A 23331-nucleotide genomic window follows, 5' to 3' on the forward strand; every position below is an offset into this window, starting at 1 on the left:
GCTGTTAAGAAAACTAAAGATCCATGCTAGCGATTACAGAACAAAGAAACCGAACCAAAATACCAAAAAACGAAAACAATAAACATGGACATCAAGGATATGTATACATTATTTTAAGAATTAGAGGGAGGAAAAAAAGACAAAACAAGACAAAACACAAAAATACAGAAAGCACAATTTGATACTTGTTATTCGAAGTCCCTTCTTCATCAGCAAAGGAATACAACAGGTAGCTTTTCAAGAGCAGACACATTCTACATAATACTTGTGCATAGACTTCTATTCAAGTCAACGAACTAGATGACTTCATATCGCCAGAACGCGCTTAGATGGCTCCATGCCAGTACGACAGGGCCCTCCAAAAATTATATGAAGTTATACCAGTCTGAGAAACTGATTAAACGGCTTTGCACTACACATTGAGACACCCGTGCAAAGACTGCAAGCTGGTTTCAAACCACAAAAAGTAGGACATAATACTTCTAACAACATGATTGGTTGCAAATTCTTTTCACTGCTGAAAGGCTTCAGTACTTGACTTATCAGAACATGCACGTTTCGAAAAAGGCAACGCTGGACCATCCACGTAAACCTCGTCCTCGGAAGACAGTGCAAGAAGTGGTGTACCTATCAATACCGCAGCATATCACCTTCCACTCCCAGCGGAGCCTGTGGAAACATATTCATTGGTCCCAAATGAGCTGATCGACGTCCATCAACCCCAAACCATCTTTCAACGCCTCCATCGCCACCATAGCCGCCCGGAGTAGTGCTTTTGCTGTTCATCATCTGAAATTCTGGCTGAAAGGGGCCTAAAAGTCCCCCCGAAGGCACTGGGTTAGACAGACGTTGCTGCTCATGCATGTGCTGACCAGCTGGTACCAAAACAGAGCCTGTTCCTGCAGAAAGCTGTGGTTTAAAACTTTCCTGCTCTTGCACTACCATTCCATAATGATGTAATTGGGGGCGCTGAAGCATCTGAGGCTGGCCCATTATATGAGTTGGAGGATGCGAAATGGAGCCAGGGAAACTGTGCGACGGTGGTTGTATGATATGTGGAGCTGAAAATCCATCAAATCCCCCATCCAATCCATTGCTATTGAACAACGGACCATGCGCTTGTTGTCGAAAGGAGGGATGAGGAAAGCTGACATTAGCGCTACCAAGCTGTGCTCGTTGCTGGTTAGGTTGCCCAAGGGATGAGCCCAAGTGTTGCATTGATGCAGCTGGCAAAGTTCTATTAATCGTAACCACTTCGTCATGGGTCTGCAAAGTAGTACCTCCAAAATTGGGAGTTGCTCCGTTCAAATTATCCATGAACACATTGTTGTGATCGTTGGTAGCGTCAGGTTTCCTCCATAATCCAGGGATAGAAGGTGCACTAGCGGTCCTATCTTCAAAGTCTTCATGTGTAGTGCGATTCAAGTGTGATTCTTTCAAGGCATGACCGGCCTTCACATGACCGCCAGCTTCCACATCGTTGCTGTCTGGCCACATGCTGTTCCATCCGGGTCCAGAGCTTGCAAACCAATCTCGAGGACCACCCATACCATTTGACCTTGTTTTGGTGTTGAATTCTCCATTATGCATCGGAAAGGAAGCCTTTTCCAGCTCACTCTCCTGAATTGCGAGACCATCGTCTAAAAACATCCTAACTGGTGCTGCTGCTTCGGGCGTTTGCAACTCATTCAAAAACGCTTTGCCGAATAGCGACGCCAATGTATGAACTTCATTGATTTGGTTGTTGCTAGGATCTGATTTCTTCCATGCCTGTTCAACGCTCGGCTTTGCACTTGTATCCTCCATATCCATGACCTTACTAGGCAGCCCTGCTTCTAAAGTAGGAGGTTTCTTGAGAATAAGTGAAAGAAGGTGTTGAGAAGCACTTGCAGCACTCTTGGGTGGGGTCTCTTCTTCTGCCAGTGAGAGGGGTGTATTTGTCTCAAGCTGAGGGCCACTCCCAGCAGCTTCAGCCAGCAATGCCTGCTCGATGTCCTCACAAGTCATGAACACCGGAGGCGTATTGGGAACCTGTTTATGCTGTGCAATTGAGTTTTCTGTAAAACTGTTATTGGTAACAGTGTGGTTATTGGGATTAGGGACTTTCACCATGTTTGCCAAACCTTTCTCAATGCCCTCCAAGGATGGACCCACAGGCATAGGAAGTACATTGAATCCAGACATCATGAAGGAGCCAAGTCCACCAATACTTTGGATGTCTTTCTCCAACGGAGCAGAGTTCTTAGTATGCTCGCTACTTCCAAACAAAGACATGAGATTTTTGGAGCTGCTTGTTTGACTTGTTGTAAACTTATCTTCTGCAATCTCCCATTGACGTTTGTAAAAATACCATACGAAGTTTACCCCAAGCAGTATTAAAGTCGAAAGAGTAGACAAGTAAGATTGAAAAGATAACACAATAAATTGCTTAGTTGATTAGTCCCAACACAAAAATGACTGACAACAGAATAGATAGAGGGTGCATCTTTGGCTTGCTATGAGCGGAACAAAGGAAAATTAAGCGGCCATACCTTCCGCATGAAACCAGTGAGCGAATTTAGATGCTTTTGAAAGGCTTCCTGACCAATTCTCTTCATCTGAAGCTGGGATAAGGGGCTGGCACGTTATAGGAATACATCAGGATCCAAATACTTCGATTAAAAAGTGGCTGTTTAAAAATTCAAGGTGCGATCTACCGCTCAGGACACATTACGCACGATTACACATTATACTTAAAACGAGACGTTATACTTTACAACAAAGACAAAACTGTGCATTTCCACATGTCTCCAGCCTAAAAACAAGATAATTGGTCGAAAAGAAAAAACAAAACCAAAATACTCTCTAACTAGAAACCCTAATAAGTACAGCATAAGGAATGTCACGCAAAATGTAGATACCTCATTCTTAGATAGATCAGAGGGAAGGGCAAAATCATCAATGGTTGTTGGTGCGGCGTTTCCAAATAGCTTGTCAAGCAATGACTCTTTTCGGATACTGGATGCATCTTCGGTGGATAGAATATCACTAACTGAATCTAGGTCCTGGCCCTCCAGATTAAAACTCCACATATCTGGCAGCCCTGCTGATCTCTTCCTTTCGAGGCTTCCTTCAGAGGAAAGAGAATCATTTCTGGTATTATCCTTTGTAGCTTCAGTAACTACAACTTTCGTTTCAACATCCGAGTCTACATTCATTTTGGCAACTGGAGTTGCAATCTTGATTTCTTTGATGTCAGCTATGCTACTACTCGAACGAGCTGAAGGATCACCTGTCTTATCAGGATCCAATAAGTTCTGGTCCTTAACCGAATCATCCTTTGAATGACGACCATGATTACCTTGTGCATCGTTCTACACAGCAAATTGAATGATCAAATAATTGTAAGCCAAAAGTTTACATCAACTAAAAATCTGTTCACCACATTGTTCTAGGTAACATGTAACCACCAGATATTGAATCGAAACATGTACTCAACTGCAAAGATTAGTACCTGCTGTAGGGGTGTTTGATTTGAATTTAGCCGCTGCTGGAGCACATTTGAAAAACCAGGCGGAACAGCAGGGCGAGGAGGGGTTGGAACAGGAGTTATAGCAGTCTTGGGAACAGGTGAGAGAGGAGGAGACTGATGAGAGGGGTTATCCCAAAGACTATTCTCATCATGTTTCAGATTTACAGCCGATTTTCCTGACTTTGTCAAGGATTGTTTTTGTTCTTGCACATGCCTGTGCTGCTCTTTACGCATCAATTCGAAAGCCTCTGCACACAGCATTTCTCTTGCTGAATCAGATCTGGTATATGGTTAAACAATCAGTTCAGCATCAAAATAGATAAAAGGGCGGGAAGCATGTTAGGTTTCACAGTATGCATATCTCACGAGTCTAGACTTCACAGGCTACACATCAAGTGCGCAACCAATGAATGTAGAACGTCTCGGACAATTCAAAGGTTGGCACAAACAGCAAAACAACTACATCTACGGCAGAAAAGAAATAAAAATTGATTGAAAATTCTCATGCCTGAATCACAAGTGGAATAACACTGCAATTACATGATGATCGGAACAACTAACCAAAATGGTTGCGGAACTGCAAACCAAAACAATGTAAAATTTACCAACAATCTATACTCACCACGACGCTTACGTTCCTGATCGGATCTATCATCGTGAGAAGATTCTAAAAACCCAAACGTTTCATCATTCACAATGTCAGTATCTTCGCGACGTCCATACACTGGCGCCTGCAGTAAACAATCCACAAAAACAGCAGAAAATAAGTAAATCCGACAACAATGAAGTCCGCAATTACAACCAAAATGTTTACTTTCTTGTCACTAGAAATCATCCAGGTCTGCAAAATAATAAGGCCTTAAGTTAGCGACCAGAAAGCACAATCAACCAAGAACTGGCCAGGCATTACTGAGATGTAGCCAAGAGCAAACTATGACTTCAACGTACACGCTAACCAAGTGTCGATCACAAGAATACAAACAAGCCACACAAACCATACCAATAGACATTGCATGCTTCAGTTACACCAAATGAGTGTACCGCAAGAGCACCTACCTTAACACGAGGGCGAGAAGGCTGGTAATTATCAGCTGGTCGGCCCACGCGGGTGTGCGCTTGAGGGGGCGGTCGATTCCCACTTCCTAGTAGGCCATCACGTTCAACCCAGGGGCGCGGACTTGCATCTCCTTTCCCTCCCGAACCTGCACCAAATTCAAAAATAGACACACACATGATCTGCTGTATTTAAATACATGATTAAGATGTGTATACATAGATAGCAGCAGAAAAATGAAAACACCCGCTACCTCCTTCGTCGGCATCCCATTCTTGACCATGACGCCCTCGCTCACGGTCTTTATCTCCATTGCGATCCCATCTACCTGGAGGGCCGTTAGGACCAAGCCGATCGTGTGGTGGCCTTGGAGGACCATTATGTTCAACCCAAGGACCAGAAGGTCGAGGCGGGTAGCTGCTGGAAAAGGCATTGCCCAGAGGTTCTTCTTCATAAGGTTTGCGGCGGGGGCCTGACTGTAGAATGGCACCTCCACCATTAGGTCTCCTCCATTCCGGAAGGTCATCAACCGGTGATTTACTGTAAGCTAAGTCACTGTCCAACATCACCACGCAAAGTTCAGCATCAGGGATGCTCGCAATATCCAAACTGTTGTTCACATTGACAGGATTTTCTATAAGATTATTATAAAAATGGCAAAGTAAGAGCCAAATTCCTTTTGGTTCATTGATGGTGCTCAATATCTTGGCTGATCTTTCTTTGCAACAACATCTCCATCGATCTAAATGGGTTACGTCAGTCCCCTTTGAGGGTTCCGCAAACAACTGGTGATGAGCCCTATTCCCCTGACCCAATCACAACCATCCCTTAGGTCACCCACAAAACTATGTCAAATATCTCTGGAAATCGACCTATTAAAAACCTCTCAATTCAACCCATAGGTGAATATGCTTTCTCGAAATTATGAGTAATCACATACTGCAACCAAAAACCCTAAAATTGACGATTATTAAAGTTACTGCCAGGCCAGATGTCTATCGTTCAAAGTGCAGGCACCCGAGACCTACATCAGCAACTAACTGTGCGCTGCAAAGATCCTCCCACAAAATCTTGAGTGAACGCTTGTGCTGATCACAGCTAAAAAAAATTTCACTAAGTTACGTAATCCTTCGGATTTGTAATTCTAACTCGACATTGACTTTTGTAAAGATTCTCACCAATCCCTACGTACGAGACCTCGGGCAGATGGCACCACCGGAATTGCAATGTTCCCCTCCACCACGTCGGAATTGATCGAAACACTGCATACAAGAGCAAATTTCATATCATTGATGGAGTCTCAAAGATATCAAAGAATCGTGTCATACAGACCAAATCCATCATGTTCCAGAACGGCTGCCTCCACAACACACGTCAATTTCGGTCTGTTGCTAAGATTTTAAGAAATATACAGCACTAGACAGACAAATAAACTTGACCTTAATTAGACTAGTAAGGGAGCAAATATTACACAAAACAAAGAATAGGCGACTACTGCACGATTTGATTGCCGTTCGAACTGTTCACTTCCGCACAGAAATTTGAAATGCATGGTCATGACATCATACCTCCATAAAACAGGATCTATTCCATCCGGACGAGTCTGGCAGCTGGGTAGTGTGGCAAAAGCCAACAAAGTATCTTTCGTATATCTGTACATCTTCTTGGTCGTCATTCTGTGTACGCGTGCACGAATTACAACCATATACGCAAACGAGCACCAAGACTATTTGCCTATTAGATCTACAGTAGCTGACACTGTTTATTACCGCAATGCATCGATAATGTTACCAAGTTCTACCAGCCACGATGCTAGCCTCTTATCATTCAGAAAACTGACTACAGGCGTGTAAGCCTAAGGTTCATCTGAAAAAACTGAAAGTGAACAATCCATAGTTCTTTCAGGATTTGAGCGGACGCATTAGGCATGACTTGGCATCTTCAGCTTCTCATTGTAAGTAACTCCCGTGTCTAAAACCTAACTTTATCTGTTATGGTGCTGATCGCAGGAGGTGTTTAAGGCAATTTTGCATCTCGAAACAGGCATGGGATCTAATGTCGAAAATTCAAATCAAGTGCTTGAAATGTCACAAGGGACGTGTGTGAGAGTAAACAACTTGCGGGAAGTCAACCTTGACAGTCAAGATAGGCAATCAGGAACCGAATCAAGTGTAATTACAGAACCTGTACGACCTAAAACTCTCCGTTGATCTTTCTCACAATCTTCTCACTCGATTCAGCGAACTCCCGACTACGCCTTAGTGGAAGGCTCAAAACCACAAAGGAAATAGAGGGATCAGAAACAAGCGATAAGATCTGGACTTCGGTGAACTGCAAAGCCAATCGACTTATGCTTTGGATACTAGCGCCGACGGCAAAACCTAAGACAAACTTAACTACAGATGTTCAACTCTCTCATCTGTCAATTGAAGCCTTCCATGAAACATCGTTGAAAATTGAAGTTCAAAGATAGACGCCGGAGGGCAGATACGAATTTTGACGAAACAGGAAAGGAACTTATCAATGTGTCGGCAAACACAGTAATTACACTACTTTCACAGAACCCCTCCACTTCCCGACTCCCGTCCTCTCTCGTGTCTCCTCGTCCTCAGTTCCTTCACAGGATAGCAGCGATGCGAATGAGGTGCTCAATCACAGCAACAGGCGCAACCTCGGAAGAATCATTCAAAGAGACCATAACTCACAACCTCGCCATCCTCCCCATCACAACCTACCACCACAGAGCGAATGCAACTATTCAGCCTCCCTCCCTCCCTCCCTCCCTTCCAGCCGTAAACCGAGTCGCAAAAAAAAACGCCGAACCAACTTAAAACAAAACCTCCCTGTGGAGTTCATGTCGAGTAAGCAAAATGCTCTGTAACTCGCCACACTCCCTCCACAAGAAGTGCTCCACCATCCTGGCGAATGCTTTCTTCCGGACGACGCAAGGCCTTGTCTGTTTCCTCTCCTGCAAGTTACTCCAGACCAGGACCTAATCCTCAGAAAAATCCCCTTTCCCCTTCTCCCTCTACCATAGTGTCATGAGAGTCTCTCTACAACAACAAGCCATCATATCCTAATACGTATCGATTGTCTCCAGAAACGAGCCGAATGATCGTGAAAATGCGAACGAAAGCGAGGGTCTGCGATACAAAGTGAGAGCGGGTGCGGTGCGTTTACGGATCAGCAGGGTGCGATGCCAAAGAATGCGAATGCGACTCGGTGAGCCTAGAGACCCTCTCTTCTCTCTCATTTCGCTCTGCGTATGCCCCACTTGCATGAACGTGACGGTGCCTCAGCGTTCTCTTTCCGTCCGTTATCTTTATCGCAAGCCTCTTTCGTGTTTCTTTTTCACTTCGTATCGAATATTTCTCTAGTGCACAGTCACACTTCCATCTTGGTTCCAAATCAGGCAACCTAACTGATTTGACCTTGATCCTCACTCTATCTCTGCTGTAATGTAAGAAACAGTAGATAGAGGAAACCTGAAAACACAACAATCTGCACCTCGGTTTGGTTGGAAACTTCTACATTAAACCCACATTATTGGTATGTGCGTGAATTACTGCGGCACTAGGAGGCTGCTTTCAAATTTACTGCTCGACTGGCTTCTCAATTACCAACCTAACAACCATCACTGCTACGCTAGTAGGTGGTGATAGATGCTAGCGACAATCAGTAGAGAGAAACAGTCACAAGAGAACTCAATCAGCACAGGTGATAACTGCACCTTTGCTTGTGAAGAGAAAACAGCCTGCTAACATTTTTTCTAGCTTCAGTCCTCTCATATATAATCTAAAACACTAACTTGAAAATGAGAGGCCGTAAGTTATTCCAACTACAAATTTCTACTCATTCGACCGAAAGTTCGGTGCAAACATTCCTCACCTGCTGCTTTTTCACTCGTGATTTCTCATTGCATGAATTCAGTTCAAAGTATGACAGCAGGTAAATTGTGGAAGATGAGACTGGTGATTTTGACTATTTCCTGGTCGGCAGGCTGAGATTGAAGACTTCTTTCATGTAGCTGTATTTCTTTCATTTTAAACCTGAGGTGGACTTCTGAAAGACATTCGGGTTGTTTGAAAAAAATATGTAACATTTTGATGTAACAGCTCCTAAACCTCTGGGTTGAATGAATCTAAGAGCTAACCACAGCTTGCAAAACAACGCCACACTGCATGATACAGGACTTTAAGTGTCGACCATGTACAACCTCGATTGTTGTGAAAGTCCGCAACCACACCAGCAGGCCGCTAACGTCGCCAGGTCCACGGATAAAACCCAATTCTGATCAGAAAGACTTGTGACTGTTGATACGTAAAATGAAACCACGCTCACTTGAATTTCTTCAGATGTGCGCTTCTTTCGTGCACCTCTCCAGTCCAACCATGTTGTAGGCGCCACAACTGCGAGCTCACGTCTGGCGTGTAAGGATGTTAACAAATGGCAGGTGAACGGTTAAGATGCAATGACCTTAACTACCAAACTGGCTGTAATCGAATTTATAAACCCTTCAGCGCTTTCTAGCGCTACTCTTCCCTGTTCTAGAGCTTGGCAGCCACTTCAGAACTCAACATTTGAATGGGGAACCAGTCAACCATCTTCCAAGAATTATGCTCTACTTGCATTCTCCTCCTTCACAACTGGGACTTCAACATCAGCATCCGCTGTCAATAGCTCTGAAAGAAGAGTACTAAGAAAGTGGCGGATCCAATATTCGACAACCCCCAGCTGCAATCCAGTCCAACAGAAGCAAACAATATGCCCAGAGGAAGTGTTCCCGGTCGTCCTCCTAACATACCAGAAGAAAAAATACCAGTAATCGCAGTTATTGCTCCTGATATTCGTAAACTTTCCTGGTAATAAACTTCCTAATCTATACAACTACTAACGGGCACAACTGGATTGAAACAGTAATCCTGATGCTATTAAGACAATGACGGTGACACCCTCAACGATACATTCAAAAGGCATGAAATAAGAAAAATATGCACGATGCGGTGAAAATGCGCTGCAGTTCAAGAACAAGCAGAGAGGAATCGTCGTCGTAAAAGGACGAGAACGACCTGACCAACTACAGCTTCATAATAATGTAGTTCAACTTTGACACTGAAACGTTGCAGTACATTCACCATGTCTTGTTTAACTCAATATCAGAACAACGCGCACGGAAAAATATTGGTACCTTGGAAATGCTCCAGCAAACCACGGGTGCCAAGTCCTTCAACTCCGGCGTCAACCCAAATTCTCCAGCCCAGAATCTCGAAGCTCCCGAGTAACTTCCGGAGCAGCTAAAACCAAGCTACAGAAGATTCAGTACTATGGTTCCCCAGATAATTCTGCACGACATTGCCGAACGAAATTCAAATTGAGCCTATGATCCCAGAAAATGAAGGTGTGCAGCGCATACAATTCAAATCTTCCATCCTAGAACACATCACATTCTCTGTCCGAAGCGGCGTTTAAGCAATATATAGTTTATTTATGTAAATATAACATGTATGTATGTCCCTACGTGTGAGGGGTTGAGGAGGTGGGTGGGTGAGTAAATGTTAGGTTTCTCCTTCTTTTTCTTTTTCAATGGTGGTTAGGAGGAGAGGTTGGAAACACCTCAGAGGCAAGAGGCTGCAACGAGAAAATTGGTGGCTACTGTTAATCCTCACCGCAGAGCTAAATGACACCTTACGGCTCAAACTAGAAGCCCCACTCCCGCACCATAACCTCCTGCAGCACTTGTTTACCCGCTTCAGCTCTCAGTTAGTACCCTAGAGACTACAGCAACGCGATGCATCCTTCCGCGAAAGAATCTGGCATGGTTGCCCTCTCAGATAATTTGAGAAGCCTAGCTGCAATCGCAAAGCAATCGCTTTTGATCGATTGGTCTCAAAATGCTAACAGTCTTCCCTCGTAAAATGAACCAAAAAACAGCTATCACATGCCCCGCCACTTAATTTTCAGCCACGAACAACTTTCGACTAGAACTACGAATCCAGCATTGTGAAACAAATCCATGGGTACGGTATCAACAAGACATAAAAAGCACATATATACTTAAACCTCCTCCCTCCAAACTCAAAACCAACTACACAAACTCCACGTATATACACTGCCAGATCGCAACGACAAACCCTATTTACTTGCACACGCCTAAGACTGCCACGAATCACATGATGTCCAAATATCAAAATTCACAACATACCTGTTGCGAGTGATCTGAAGATGCTTCGAAAACCTTGATCATCATAGCCATGGCAATCTAGCGGCCTACCCAGCAGAACTCACTGCCTTCCTATCGACATCCATCCATCGCTTGCCTCTTGCTCCATCACCGGCCATCTCTCCTTCTTCATCATCTCTACATAGTCTATATCCCTCTTCTCGACCAAACCTCATATCCAGGGGCCAAACCGCAAAAAACGATGGACTCCACTCGCTTCACCTTCGTTGAAACCACTGTAAACCCATCAAAAACAAGAGCTCCCATCGGAGTGTAGAACAAACCTCAACATCTCCTTCAATCCACGATCCCATGAAAACCCTTTCCTCGCATTCGATTCTAGCCCGCGTTTCCGCATGGGTTTGCTTTGTTGAAAGGTGGTTGTACGAAAGTACGCCGAACTACGTATTCCCCCTGGTGGTGATCGTATCCGAGGGTGAAATTGATGGGATGAGGGTGTTGGAGGAATGAATCTCGAAGATTCGAACAACCCAACTCTGCCTTCCCCCCATTCACCCTAATCCTCTCATCCTCAAAGTCCACATGAAACCCTTGCATCGAATATGAAACGGCACAGCTGCTGCTGCTGCTATGATCCATTTCTATCCATGGATGCGCTTGATGCTGTCGACAGCGATGTGCAAATCTGCTCCGACCCAACAATTTTTTTCCTTCATCTGGCTTGCCTTGTTCGATGAAGGATGATGAAACCCATCTGCAAAACTGGGACTTTTCACACAGGTCCCTCTCCCCCAGCACCCAAAACTCGCATCTTGGCACCACAAAATGGGCTTTAAAAACTCTTTCTTTTAACGTGTTAGTGATTCATGTTCTCTTTCTATGTGAAACTATGTGTTGGAGTCGTATCACTGCTGATAAAATGTTTATAAAAAAAGAAATACATATATGCAGAGAGAGGGGGGGGGGGGGGGGGGGGGGTTTGTAGGCTGAAATATCATGATCGAAATATAAATTGGTGTAATGTCTGGTTTTTAAGTTCAGAGTCTGATATATGTTATGTATGGAACGTAAGGATTTCTTAGTTGAATTTGGTTGTGATTTGAAACTTATTTTTTTCTTTCCTTTTCTCTTATTGTTGTGTGTGAATATATATATATATATATATATATATATATACATACACATACATATAGGATACTATTAATATCACCACAATCCGCCACTCATTTGACATATTTTTATAGCTTTTATCTTAATAAAAAAATGATTCAATCAAATAGTTTGAAAGTTATTAAACAAATGAAATTTGATTGATTTAAAAGATATTAAATAAAATGTTGCATAGAGTGGATGGGAGGTTGTGGTGGCAAGAGCAATACTATATATATATATATATATATATATATATAATTTTATTTTTATAAATTTAATAAAAATTATTTTTAAATAATATGAAGCATCTTGATAAGATAGTCATGAAATTTAAAAAAAAAACAAAAAACAAAAAACAAAACAATAGAAATAAAAAGAATTGTAAAAAGAATTTAAACGGTGTCTCAATATAGTACAAAATACTACCTTAACTTATATATAGTTGTTCATAAGAGTCCTACTTTAGGCCCAAAAATAACTCAAGTAAAATTGAATAAATAAGTTTAATTTTATGTATTTGAGAATTTTCCAAAATTTAGATCAAAGTTTGTAATAAGGTTATTTGACGAAAGCATGCTTTCTATTTTTATTGCCAAACAATTGACTCTAAAAAAGCATGCTTGCTATAATTATATATTTTTTAATATTTACTATTTTATATTATTTTATTATTTTAAGTAAAAGAATTACTACAAATCAAGAATAATTTTTAGAGTGATGAAAGCATAATATACATTGTTAATTTTAGTTTAATTATTCTTTTAGAGACAACAATTTTGCATCTATATATGCTTTGCTAGTTCATCTTTTATTGTTTTCAATTCCATAGTGGCTCATGACAGCACCCAACAATGGCAACACAATTGGTGCACTTTTATTTTTCAAGTATCGGAAGTTCCACAATAATATACATTAGTTAGTATTTTTGCATTAAAATTATAATTAATTTTTTACCACTTTATTTATTCTTAAATTATCTAATACAATTTTTTGCTTCATTTTTTTATGTTTATAAGTAGCTTAAAATAAAATTACAATGTAATTCTTTTCATCTGTTGGAAGCTCTACATATGTGACCCTTATTTATATTATATACAAATAAGATTTCCATGTAGCACATTCATATGGCTCATGCTTTTGGTTTAAAGAAAAGTATAATTTGGTTTGGTATAAAAAAATTTTTATGTATTTAAAAAAATATTTAATTTAAATTTAAATTTTAAATTTTTTATGAGATTCTATCAACCAAAGTGTAGCACTTTGTCTTACAATTTGCCTAACAATTCGGTCTCACTCAACTTATATCAGAATCTTATACATTCTTTACTCTTTTGCACAATTGTTTTTCTATTGTCAAATTACTTTTATACAAGTACAAAAATATATATATATATATATATATATAGATAGGTATGACATTATTTCTAAATTCATAGAGACATGACAAATATTAACAAGCTTGGTTCAATTTTTATTAGAAACAACAATTTTGTATCCATGTCTCTCTTTTAAGCAAATTATTTGTTGTTTGCATTTAGATGGTGGCTTGTGTCATCTAAAAATATTTTCACATAATTGATGCATCTCTATTTGTCAAGCAATAAATGTTGTACATAATCACATAATAGTTAATATTTTTGCTAAATAATTATCAATACAACTTCTTTAAAACTTTACATATTTTTAAAAAATCTGGTGAAAATAATCAATTTTTTATTTAATTTTTAAAAAACAAATTAAAAACCAGGATTTGACGTTTCTCATCCTTTAAAAACTTAACTTTAATACACTATTTATACATATTTATTTATTACACAATAGATATATACACACTCACATATGTATGTTTTTATTTTTATTTTTTGAAATACAAACTTCATTGAAACGACATCTTATTTTGGTAAAAATTATCAAACTCTACATCATTTCAAAATAGCACTTGAAAACTCGAAATTGGTAAATATGTAATTAGAATCATCTTTACGGCAATGCAAAATAAATTCTTAGAGCATAGCTGAATGAAAAAATTACTAGAAATAAAGTTCTCAAATTTATGAATACGTGGTGCATTTACTAAGTATAAAGTGTAAGTATAAAGTGTAACACAATAATTCATATCTAATAAACAAATAAATTCTTAAAAAATAAATGTTATATATTTTTTAAAAAATAAATGTTATATATTTTTTAAAAAATAAATGTTATATATTTTTTTAAAAATAAATGTTATATATTTTTTAAAAAATAAATGTTATATATATTTTTTAAAATAAAGTCATTAATAATTTTAATAATAATTAAAATTAAAAAAATGCAAAGACAATTAAAATAAAATTTACCATATTTTATCATACTTTTATAAAATATTTTATTTATTTATTTGTTTATTTTGAATATGATTTTCATTTGCTAATAAGAAGTTTTGTAAAGTTTTGCATAATTATTGTAAGAGTTTTAAATAATTATTAACTTTTGATTTTGTAAAACTCATGAAAAATGCACAATGTTAATTAACGTATCGATAATAACCAAGTTTTTTCAATTTTAATAAATGACGAGTTACAATGAATAATTAGTTGTAAACTGAATACAGTTACTTTATTTCAGGACAAAATAAATTTTAGGTTAGAATATGCAATATGTCAATGCAATCATGCTATCATTGACCAAAAGAGTATTAATTTAAAAATATAATGTATGACACTCTTTATCAATGTATATGTTTACCTTCTCAATTTTAATAAAAATATGACAATTCTACTATTTTAAAAAAAGAAATTAAAATTAAACCACAAAATTTTACTTTACTCAATTCAAAAACTATTATTATTTAACAATTTACCTTGAACTTGCCATATGTATGCCAGTCATAATTCTCATTTGAAGCATAAAGAAGAAGTTACTTATTTCTTGTATATAATAAAATTATTAACTTTACAAACAAGTAAGAACTTTATATACTTGTTACCTTTTTTTTATTCTATTCAATATACATCATTCATTATTAATATGGTACTGCTTCTAAATGAGACCAACATTCTAGACTCTTGAATTTCAACTCATTTTTTTTTAGTTTTATGTATTTAGAAATATAATCATGATAACATATTCACTTAACTATCTCTTATACAAAACATCTTAAGGGATAAACTAGAGAAAACAAAAACCATCTCTAATTGGTTGCAAATCTCATCAAAAGTGAAGCAATAATTCAACTTTTGATTAATCAGAGATCAAAATCTACATGATGTTGATGGATATTGCTGAGAGTAACACTGTGAGATCACTAAATCCACATGATGTTGCTGGACATTGCTGAGAGTAGCAGTGTGAGATCACTAGACTTGGAGCTCGGAAGTTCCCAATTGAAATTTTTAGAAAATATTTTTTGTGGCCAATGGTGCGGGTTTCCGCTAGTATTAATACAAATGAATACATACACAGGCATGTGTGTGTGTGGACACACCGCCAGTTACCCCCATTTCCGTGCTATGAAGAGCCGGAACCCGCGACTGGTTTCGAAGTTGTCTATTTCAGTTTCTCTAGCAACAGTGAAACTTAATTCCGCAATTAGGGTTTCTGCTTCACACACTGCGCGCTCGACTTTGATCGAGGGTGAGACTCGTAGTTGCGTTTGGGGGGTCTGAGATTGACAAAACAGAGCTGCGTGCGTGAGAAGGAATCATGAACCCGTTGACGCAAGTGAAGAACACGCAGAAGATCACCGCGAGGGAGCAAGCAATTGGCATAAGCGACGAGGGATCCTGGCATGCCAAGTACAAGGATTCTGCGTACATCTACGTGGGTGGGCTCTCTTTTGGTCTCACCGAGGGTGATGTTCTCGCGGTCTTTGCCCAGTGAGTGTTCTCTTCCGACCCATGTTGTTGCTCGGTTCAGGACAATGTGGTTTAGGTCGCGTTTTGAGTGAGGTGTAGTTTGGGAAATTTGGAGTTTCTGCGGCTTGGCTGTGCATTTGGGAAGTACGTCCCAAACCTTTTGAAAATAGCGTACTCGACAGCGTTTACTGGTGCAGAATTTGGGTGGTTTGATTATTCGATGCTCCTGTTTGTTACATGTGCCTTTGCAGTAGATTACCTTCGGGCGTTAAAAGAAATTGACGTGAATGTACTGGCATCGTCTTCTGGTAGCGATCGCGCAGAATCGAAGGTCGTGCACATCACTGATGTTACATCTCGAAGGGTGTCTGTAGCCTTGTGAGTGCGTTAAGTGGCAGAGCACTAAAGAAGATGGCCATTTTATATCCTGTACGTGGAAATGGATTAGTTGCGGGAAGATGTGAAGCAAGTGGTATAATCTTGTATTCTGTGGGATACTGTTCAGGTATGGGGAGGTTGTGGATGTGAACCTTGTGAGGGACAAAGCGACTGGAAAGTCAAAAGGCTTTGCATTCTTAGCGTATGAAGATCAGCGGAGCACTGTGCTGGCAGTGGGTTAGTAAATTTGTGATCTCTTACGTTTATTTTTCCTAGACGTTGCGTGTTACATATCCTGGCTTTTCCGGGAACGGGAACATTCTATGTCTTCGAATGAATGTCAGGGTTTTGCCAACACTTTGTTCCAGCGAATGGGATTTCGGCAGTGCGTTTAAGTACCCACCATTTTTTGAGAAGTGCTTTGTGAACACCGATAGTAAGGGGCCCTCGGGTCCTGAACGATTTTATTATTATTATTATTTTGTTGCTGTTGTTGTTGTAATTCTTGTACGATGTTGGAGGATGATTGCAGATAACTTGAATGGAGCTCGAGTGGATTCTCGCATCATTAAAGTGGATCATGTGAGTGACTATAAGAGGAAGCTAGAAGAAGACGAGGAGGAGAAACAGCGGAAGCGAGAGGAACGAGGAGTGTGCTATGCTTTTCAGCGCGGGGAATGCAAACGCGGAGATGATTGCAAGTTTTCACACGATGAGCAGGTTTATTACACCCAACAATCCGATGCACACTTTTGCTATTATAACCCATGTTTCCAGAGAAGTATAGTTGAGTTATAGTCGTCTTATCCGGGTGCTGTTACGTGCCTGTAAGTGACACGTGCTTCTTCTTGCAGAGGAATTCGAACACTGGTTGGGGAGAAGGTGGCAGTCGGAAAGATGGCGGCAGTTGGAAACATGATCAGTTTGACGGGTCTATGAAAGAAGCAGGGAGGAGGATACAAATGCTTTCAACAAAACGGAACGATGATGGCATGAATGAAAGAGAGGATAAGCCTCGAGGCGTATGTTATGCTTTTCAACGTGGGGAATGCAACCGTGGGGATGGTTGTAAATTCGCACATGACGAACAGGTTTGTTTTCTGCCACTTTGGATGTAGTGCTTCTCTTGTTGATGCAGGAATTAAAGGTTGGTAGGGCCATGTGCGAAGAGCTACCACGTTTCTCTTGTTTTGAAATGTAGGGCTGTTCTTCTGAGGTGGAAGTTGAGTATGTGGTACCAAGATGACAAGCAGAAAATAACACCAAAAGCTATGTCCTATTTTGACTAAATGAAGTATAGTTTTTCTAGCTACTTGGTCATTTTTACTTTTTGTATTTAGCTTGTCTTTTTTATGCATCTTGGTATTATGGGGCTCTTGTATAAGTAAATCCAGTATTTGAAATTGAGAAGTGGTTCTTTTCACAGAGAAATGGCAATACTGGTCGAGGAGGTTCAGGTGCAGGCTCGAAACATGATCAATTTGATGGGTCAATGAAAGAAGCTATCAGGAGATCGAACTTAGCCTCGACTAAGCGTAGTTCTAGTCCAGAAAGGACTGGTCGAGAGAAAGAGAAGTTAATGAAGCCTCCAGATGACAGGAGAGGAAGAGATGGCGCGCACAGAAGTAAAGATTCTGATCGAGGGGAGCAAAGAAGAGATGATGGATCCAGAAGAAGAGACAACGATCGAGAGGATCGAGGTCGAGACCAAGATCCGAAAGAATTGGATAGAAGAGGCAGAAGGGATGATGCCGACAGGGATGGAAGGGATCGTAGGGATGATAGAAGGAATGCTCTCAGAGACTGGGATGATGAGAGTAGGGATAGAAGCAGGGACGTCAAAAAGGATAGGGAAAGAATTGATCGAGGAGACGACGGGAGAGATGAACGCGCTGTAAGATTACGGAGATAACAATGATTTCAAGAGACTGCTCAACCTGTATAGTGGCGATTTTGTGAATTTTGAAGTGTCAGGCGCTGTTAGAGCTTCCATGCGAGTGTCCTCTGTGTTGCTGCTTATTTTTGTGAGGTAGGAGTTTGAACTTTATCTCCCGCAAGTCTTATTTGAAAAGGTAATCCTTGTACCCTGGTTAGAACTGTAAGAACTTAAAGTTTTTGGTTGTTTTGATTCTATTTGGATAATGCATTTCTTCTTCTTTTGAATTTTTATTCAATAGCCATGTTTGATTTCTATATTTTAAGTTCCAAGTCTGGGTATGCCTTACATCAGACTTAACCTTTGATTCTTTAAAACTTTCTGTTATGTTTGGGAATGCTTCATACCGATCTGTGCAACAAATGTACAATTTCAAGCATAAACTTGATTTTCAACCTACTGAAAACATCTGAAAACGAACCATCTATTTTACTATCCTGTGGTGATGAAGTGGTGACGAAGGAGAGCAAATGCTAAGTGATCAATGAGATTGATTACTGAGGAATTGTACAAAATGTGTCCTCACCAAAGTCACTTTGCAACATGGCATTTGCAAGCTGCAAGGGTACAATGGAGAGTGATGATGGTTGGTGTTTAAGTCACTAGCTTTTACTAAACTTTAAAGACAGTAATCAAAACAAGAGGAAAAAATAGGCAAAATTTGCAACATGTTTTCAATATTCTCAAAGACAAAAGTCATCTTTTAACCTCTATTCAAGACTATCAATTAAACAAAAGTCATCAAATTCAAAGTCTTGTAAATTCAATCCTATTGATATAAGATTATTTCACATGCTCTTTTTAATGTGAAGAGTTGCATTGCCTACCCTCTACTATTTCACTAAATCAATGCCTTTATTATTTAGGTACAAGAATAGTGTGTGAAATATTATATTATAATACGTGTATGAATATTAGTTTAAGAGAATTACTTAGGCAAGGTTAAATTAATGTAAGTAGTGGATGGAGGGGGGGGGGTTTGAAGAAGATATGTTGGCAAGAAGAAGACAACAACAAACTATAACATTTCAGGACTCTGCATAAATAATAATAACTCATGTGTTTTATAAAATTTATATCCACTAAGGTTATTAATTAGATGAGGTACCATTGTATATGGCATTAAATTAGAAACAACCTTTTGTAAAAATTATTTAGGTACAAGTAACATAAAGAAGCAAATAGACTTATGATAACGTTAAAAGAAATTTTAAATTTAAATTTAAGTTAAATATACTTTATAATATATATAAAGTCTAAATTGCATTTATATATATTTCTATGGCTTCTAATAATTTCAAGCTAGTTTATATAATGAATTCATTTTGATTAGGATTTCTTTTAAATAAGATTTTTTTTTCAATTACAAATGTATTCCACTTAATTTAGAACCTTGGTGGATAGAAAAAATACAATTTATGCAAGGTTTTATAATTTATGTGGGATTGTGAAATTTCATAGTTCTCATGCAATTTGAGCAATAAACAAGCATATGGCAATATATGGTATAGAAGTTATATATTGAGTTTAAATCACAAAGAGGATCTCTTTACATAAGATGGCTAATTGTTTGCAATAATATCATGTAAAGGTATCAAAGCTTTTAAGATCTTGACAATCACAAATATGTCGTTAAAATGTTTCTAAGATGGAGTAAATAACTAAATCATGTAGACTACCAATTATGCATCTATATTTCTTGTGTAGTATTGAACCACGTAAGTCGAATTTTAAAATTAAAAACTGTAAGCTCAATTAAGAAAAAAATCCAAGTCTTCATTATAATACCAATTCTCAACTACACAATTATCTGTAAGTAAATTAATTAACATTAGACTAACACCAATTCAATTATATAATAGAACTTATAGTAATACACATAAAATTGCTACATCTAAACAAGTAACAGCTCTCACTTTGACAACATGTTTCGAAGTATGAAAATAATGTTTGAGATTCAATGACATGTGCATATACTTGCGTCTCATAGTATCTGTATACACATCCATTATATTTTTCTTTTCCAGTATTACTTAAATTACTTTGCCTCCGAAGATTCCCACTTTGAAAAAACGTGCCAATCATTCATGTGAAAACACGTTTGAAAGAAACATAAATACATACTACTGAATTGAAAGACCCTATCATTCATTGTGATTTTTGCTTGCAACTCCAATCAAGCAAATACCGGATGATATTTTCTTTTGAATTAAAATTGAAATCCATTAAATCCTAGTGATTTTTATGTACCAAAATATTCCAACGTATGGATGATTTCCTTTTTAAGGTGGATAATTCTGATATTGTTATCAAACTTCTGTGAAAATTGTAACAATCTTTTGTTAATTTTTGGTTGTAAGGTTTCACTATATTTTCTACTTAACTAAAGGTTATAACTTATCCCCAATTCACTATTCCTACCTCATCATGTGCAATCTCCACCTCCATTCGTTTCAATGCAAAATCACAAGCATGGGATTGTTCAAATTCTTTACCCCACAAGCAATTTATCTTTGAACGTCTCTGAACAGGAGGATCGTGGCTGGTGGCTGAGAAAGGCCAGGTTTCGCCCCGGCAACTGATTCCGGTACCCCGCTCAAAAGAGGTCGCTGAAAAAACTAATTGCTGAATAACAGTGACTATTGCCACATCAAATTTTCAAAATAAAGTCTTCCTGAAGGGGCGATTTTAATTTAGGTGAAAACTAGGTGTTTTACGATTGCTGCTGCAGTTTTCCCCACCTCAGCAAACTTCGAGAAGTATGAACTCTGATGTGAGTGCACAATGCCGATAATACCACACTTCATGATACTGAACTAACGATAAACCATACTAAAACGTTCACAACGTCCTAATTTCATACTCTCTGTACCTTTGATAGACCCAATTCTCTCGTAAATTCTATGTACACTACGTGTAAGATTCCACGGTGTATCCCAAAATTGACCATAATTATATGGTGTATCACTCTGCACGTACAACAGTTCCAGCTGCATACGCGATAGGCTAACAGGATTACACTCTTGGTATAAAGGTCTCTACACTAAGCTACCTACACTTTATCCGGGTATTTTATGAAGAAAGCTGGTGACGCACTCACGTTACATAGTGTCACTTGCTTTTAAGTGCAACAGCGAAGGACGTCATTGACTAAACTCTGCTACACAATCTTACGAGTTCAAGTGAATGTGATCATGCGAAAGTCTAACGAAAAACAACAGCCCATGCTGCTGATAAGATTTTATAAAAGTTCTAAGATTGATCGCACATGTAATGTCCATTCTCCATTTGAAGTCGCATGAAACCTGACAGATTCATCATTGAATTGGTGCAGAGACTTTCCAGGTTGGTCGTGGGCGACAGTACGACTCATGCGTCGTCCATTTGCTCGTCCTCGGTCGTCTCGGATTCGTCGTTATTACAGTCAATCCGAAGATCCGCTAACAACTCCTCCAGCTGAACGGATGGAGGCTCGTCACCATCTCCATCTATCATAGCCGCAGTTTCAGATTGTGGCCTATAGTTGACATCCCCGTACAATGCAATCATAGCGTGCATCTCCAGGTCCTCTTTGATTTCTTCTAAAATCCTTTCATAAACATTGGATACATTCTCCCGGTCTTGCCTAATAGCACTGGGATCGATCTCCATGTCTAGTGCTTTGAGCTTCCATGGCCTTGGCTTTCCACGTCTCCTCGTCCGCTTCTCCTCATACCTCTTCTTTACAAGCACTACATTTGGAAGTGATAAATTGCGATACTTCTCTAATTCTGGATCATTGGTATTAGCTGAATAAACATTGCAACCCCAAGGCAAAGTCTCCTACGTTCAAAAGTGATATTGTATTTCCCAGAATCGGACTTCCTCGCAACCTGCACGTCTGCCAATACGTACTTCCCAGCACGAGTGGACGCACTTGGATCTATCTCAATATCTAAAATTGTGTACTCTACAAGTTGCCTGGCATGTAGAAGAGGCCTAAATCCTAATGAAAATCCAGTCCTCCAGTATTGATTGGCATCTGTATACGCAGTCCGCAAAGTCTGGGGATCCAGCAGCAACAAACTGTTTGAGACCTGCGTGCATAGAACCAAAGGATCAATGTTGCCAAGACTTGCCGCCACCTTCTCAGGGAAACATATAAGGCCGTCCTTGCACGCTGGACAAATCTCCACGGACATGGTGAACCTATAGTTGTACGTATTAGATTTTGAATCTTGTGGAACTAGGTGCTTGTCGTACTCCTAATAGGAACAACGTTTGATAAGAAATCTAGAATATTCAAGCCATGACTTGTTTGCAAAGTGAAAATCCATCCCGTCATGGATCTGCTTGATGTTAACTGCAGCTGCGGCAGACCCGTGTTTAATTATAAGCTGCTCTTGAAAAAAGAAGGTTCTCTTATGCTTGACCTTCTGCTTCACTTGCACAAAGGCGATCCATTGGTCGGGGTTCGCCGCCACGCGTGAACACTTCTCGCACATATGATCCTCCACTCTTTGGTCCACCACGTAAGCTTGCTCCAGGATTGCGCCATTGATGACCTCTTTCTAAATTTTCAGCCTCACCTTGAACCGTTACGATTGAGGCTCGGTCCATACAAGCCCCGCGTCCACCAGCCAGACCCTGTTAATGTTCTGCAACCGTTAGATGCAAAATGCGAACGGCTCCTTCGACTCGAGCTCCGCCTTCACCCAAGTCCGGGGCGGCTGAAGGAATTGACCGCACTCACGGAAATACAGCACAGTAGCCAGCTTCTGCAAACCGTCTGTGATGTCAACTTGACAACGCAATAAAGTAACGCAAATATTGGAGGCCTTCCGCGGCAAAGTCACCCCGCATATGCAACATAGCACCCGCCCCACTGTGTGAGGCACGGTAAACATATCGGCCGCCATAGCCGCAACAAAATGACCGCCCAGTTCAATTGATCGAGGAACGCAAGCCAAAGCACTGAAACCAAACCCCGCATAACATGGTCACCGGAACTCGAGAAGTCCGCGGTCATAGAGCAAGTGGTTTATAACCGTTTTCTGTGTGTAATGAACAGTTTCATACATAATATCTACTGTCCTGTGGACCTCACTCGAAGCCTCGAATTGTGCATTAGAAAATTTTTGGACTTCTCTAAATTTTTGGACCGTGATTTGGAAATAATTCCAATTTTAAAGCTTGTCTCATGTTTTCTCTATTTTAAGATTATTTCCTACCGGTCTTATTATCATAATTATTTAGAGGGCAACATTTTATTGAAGTATAAATAATTTGCAATTAAATTTAGAT

General features: G+C 39.5%; 3 protein-coding genes and 1 pseudogene across 12 annotated transcripts; 1 reads left to right on the forward strand and 3 right to left on the reverse strand.

Annotated features, from left to right (window-relative positions):
• Nucleotides 1-163: 163 nt before the first annotated feature.
• Nucleotides 164-7328, reverse strand: LOC112272636 (uncharacterized). The gene is made up of 9 exons (XM_024500596.3): nucleotides 6134-7328; nucleotides 5744-5827; nucleotides 4819-5120; nucleotides 4568-4713; nucleotides 4134-4242; nucleotides 3494-3759; nucleotides 2901-3353; nucleotides 2532-2616; nucleotides 164-2318 (listed from the first exon to the last, which is right to left on the reverse strand). The coding sequence occupies exons 1-9, from the start codon at nucleotides 6268-6270 to the stop codon at nucleotides 631-633; spliced, it is 3270 nt and encodes a 1089-aa protein (XP_024356364.1). The 5' UTR covers nucleotides 6271-7328; the 3' UTR covers nucleotides 164-630.
• A 789-nt stretch (nucleotides 7329-8117) lies between these two features.
• LOC112272637 (uncharacterized) lies at nucleotides 8118-11350 on the reverse strand. Of its 5 annotated transcripts, none has more exons than XM_073528870.2 (4): nucleotides 10768-10964; nucleotides 10232-10312; nucleotides 9754-9859; nucleotides 8118-8974 (listed from the first exon to the last, which is right to left on the reverse strand). In XM_073528870.2, the coding sequence occupies exons 1-4, from the start codon at nucleotides 10816-10818 to the stop codon at nucleotides 8760-8762; spliced, it is 453 nt and encodes a 150-aa protein (XP_073384971.1). In that variant the 5' UTR covers nucleotides 10819-10964; the 3' UTR covers nucleotides 8118-8759. The 5 variants fall into 5 exon arrangements, 4 of the variants coding, with proteins under 4 accessions (XP_073384971.1, XP_073384974.1, XP_024356366.1 ...); XM_073528873.2 differs by having other exon boundaries at nucleotides 8118-9360; XM_024500598.3 differs by lacking the exon at nucleotides 10232-10312 and having other exon boundaries at nucleotides 8118-9360; nucleotides 10768-11350.
• Nucleotides 11351-15425: 4075 nt separating this feature from the next.
• Nucleotides 15426-18275, forward strand: LOC112295796 (uncharacterized). Of its 5 annotated transcripts, none has more exons than XM_073528817.2 (6): nucleotides 15426-15755; nucleotides 15986-16112; nucleotides 16240-16349; nucleotides 16645-16832; nucleotides 16967-17203; nucleotides 17539-18275. In XM_073528817.2, the coding sequence occupies exons 1-6, from the start codon at nucleotides 15668-15670 to the stop codon at nucleotides 18022-18024; spliced, it is 1236 nt and encodes a 411-aa protein (XP_073384918.1). In that variant the 5' UTR covers nucleotides 15426-15667; the 3' UTR covers nucleotides 18025-18275. The 5 variants fall into 5 exon arrangements, with proteins under 5 accessions (XP_073384918.1, XP_073384919.1, XP_024403512.1 ...); XM_073528818.2 differs by having other exon boundaries at nucleotides 15989-16112; XM_024547745.3 differs by having other exon boundaries at nucleotides 15615-15755; nucleotides 15986-16065.
• Nucleotides 18276-20719: 2444 nt separating this feature from the next.
• On the reverse strand, nucleotides 20720-22994 carry LOC112295928 (uncharacterized; annotated as a pseudogene). The gene has a single exon (XR_016498708.1). The product of XR_016498708.1 is annotated as an uncharacterized LOC112295928 (transcript).
• Nucleotides 22995-23331: the final 337 nt, after the last annotated feature.

This window comes from Physcomitrium patens, chromosome 19, assembly GCF_059467195.1.
Source record: "Physcomitrium patens ecotype Gransden chromosome 19, ASM5946719v1, whole genome shotgun sequence".
Classification (NCBI taxonomy): Eukaryota; Viridiplantae; Streptophyta; class Bryopsida; order Funariales; family Funariaceae; genus Physcomitrium; species Physcomitrium patens.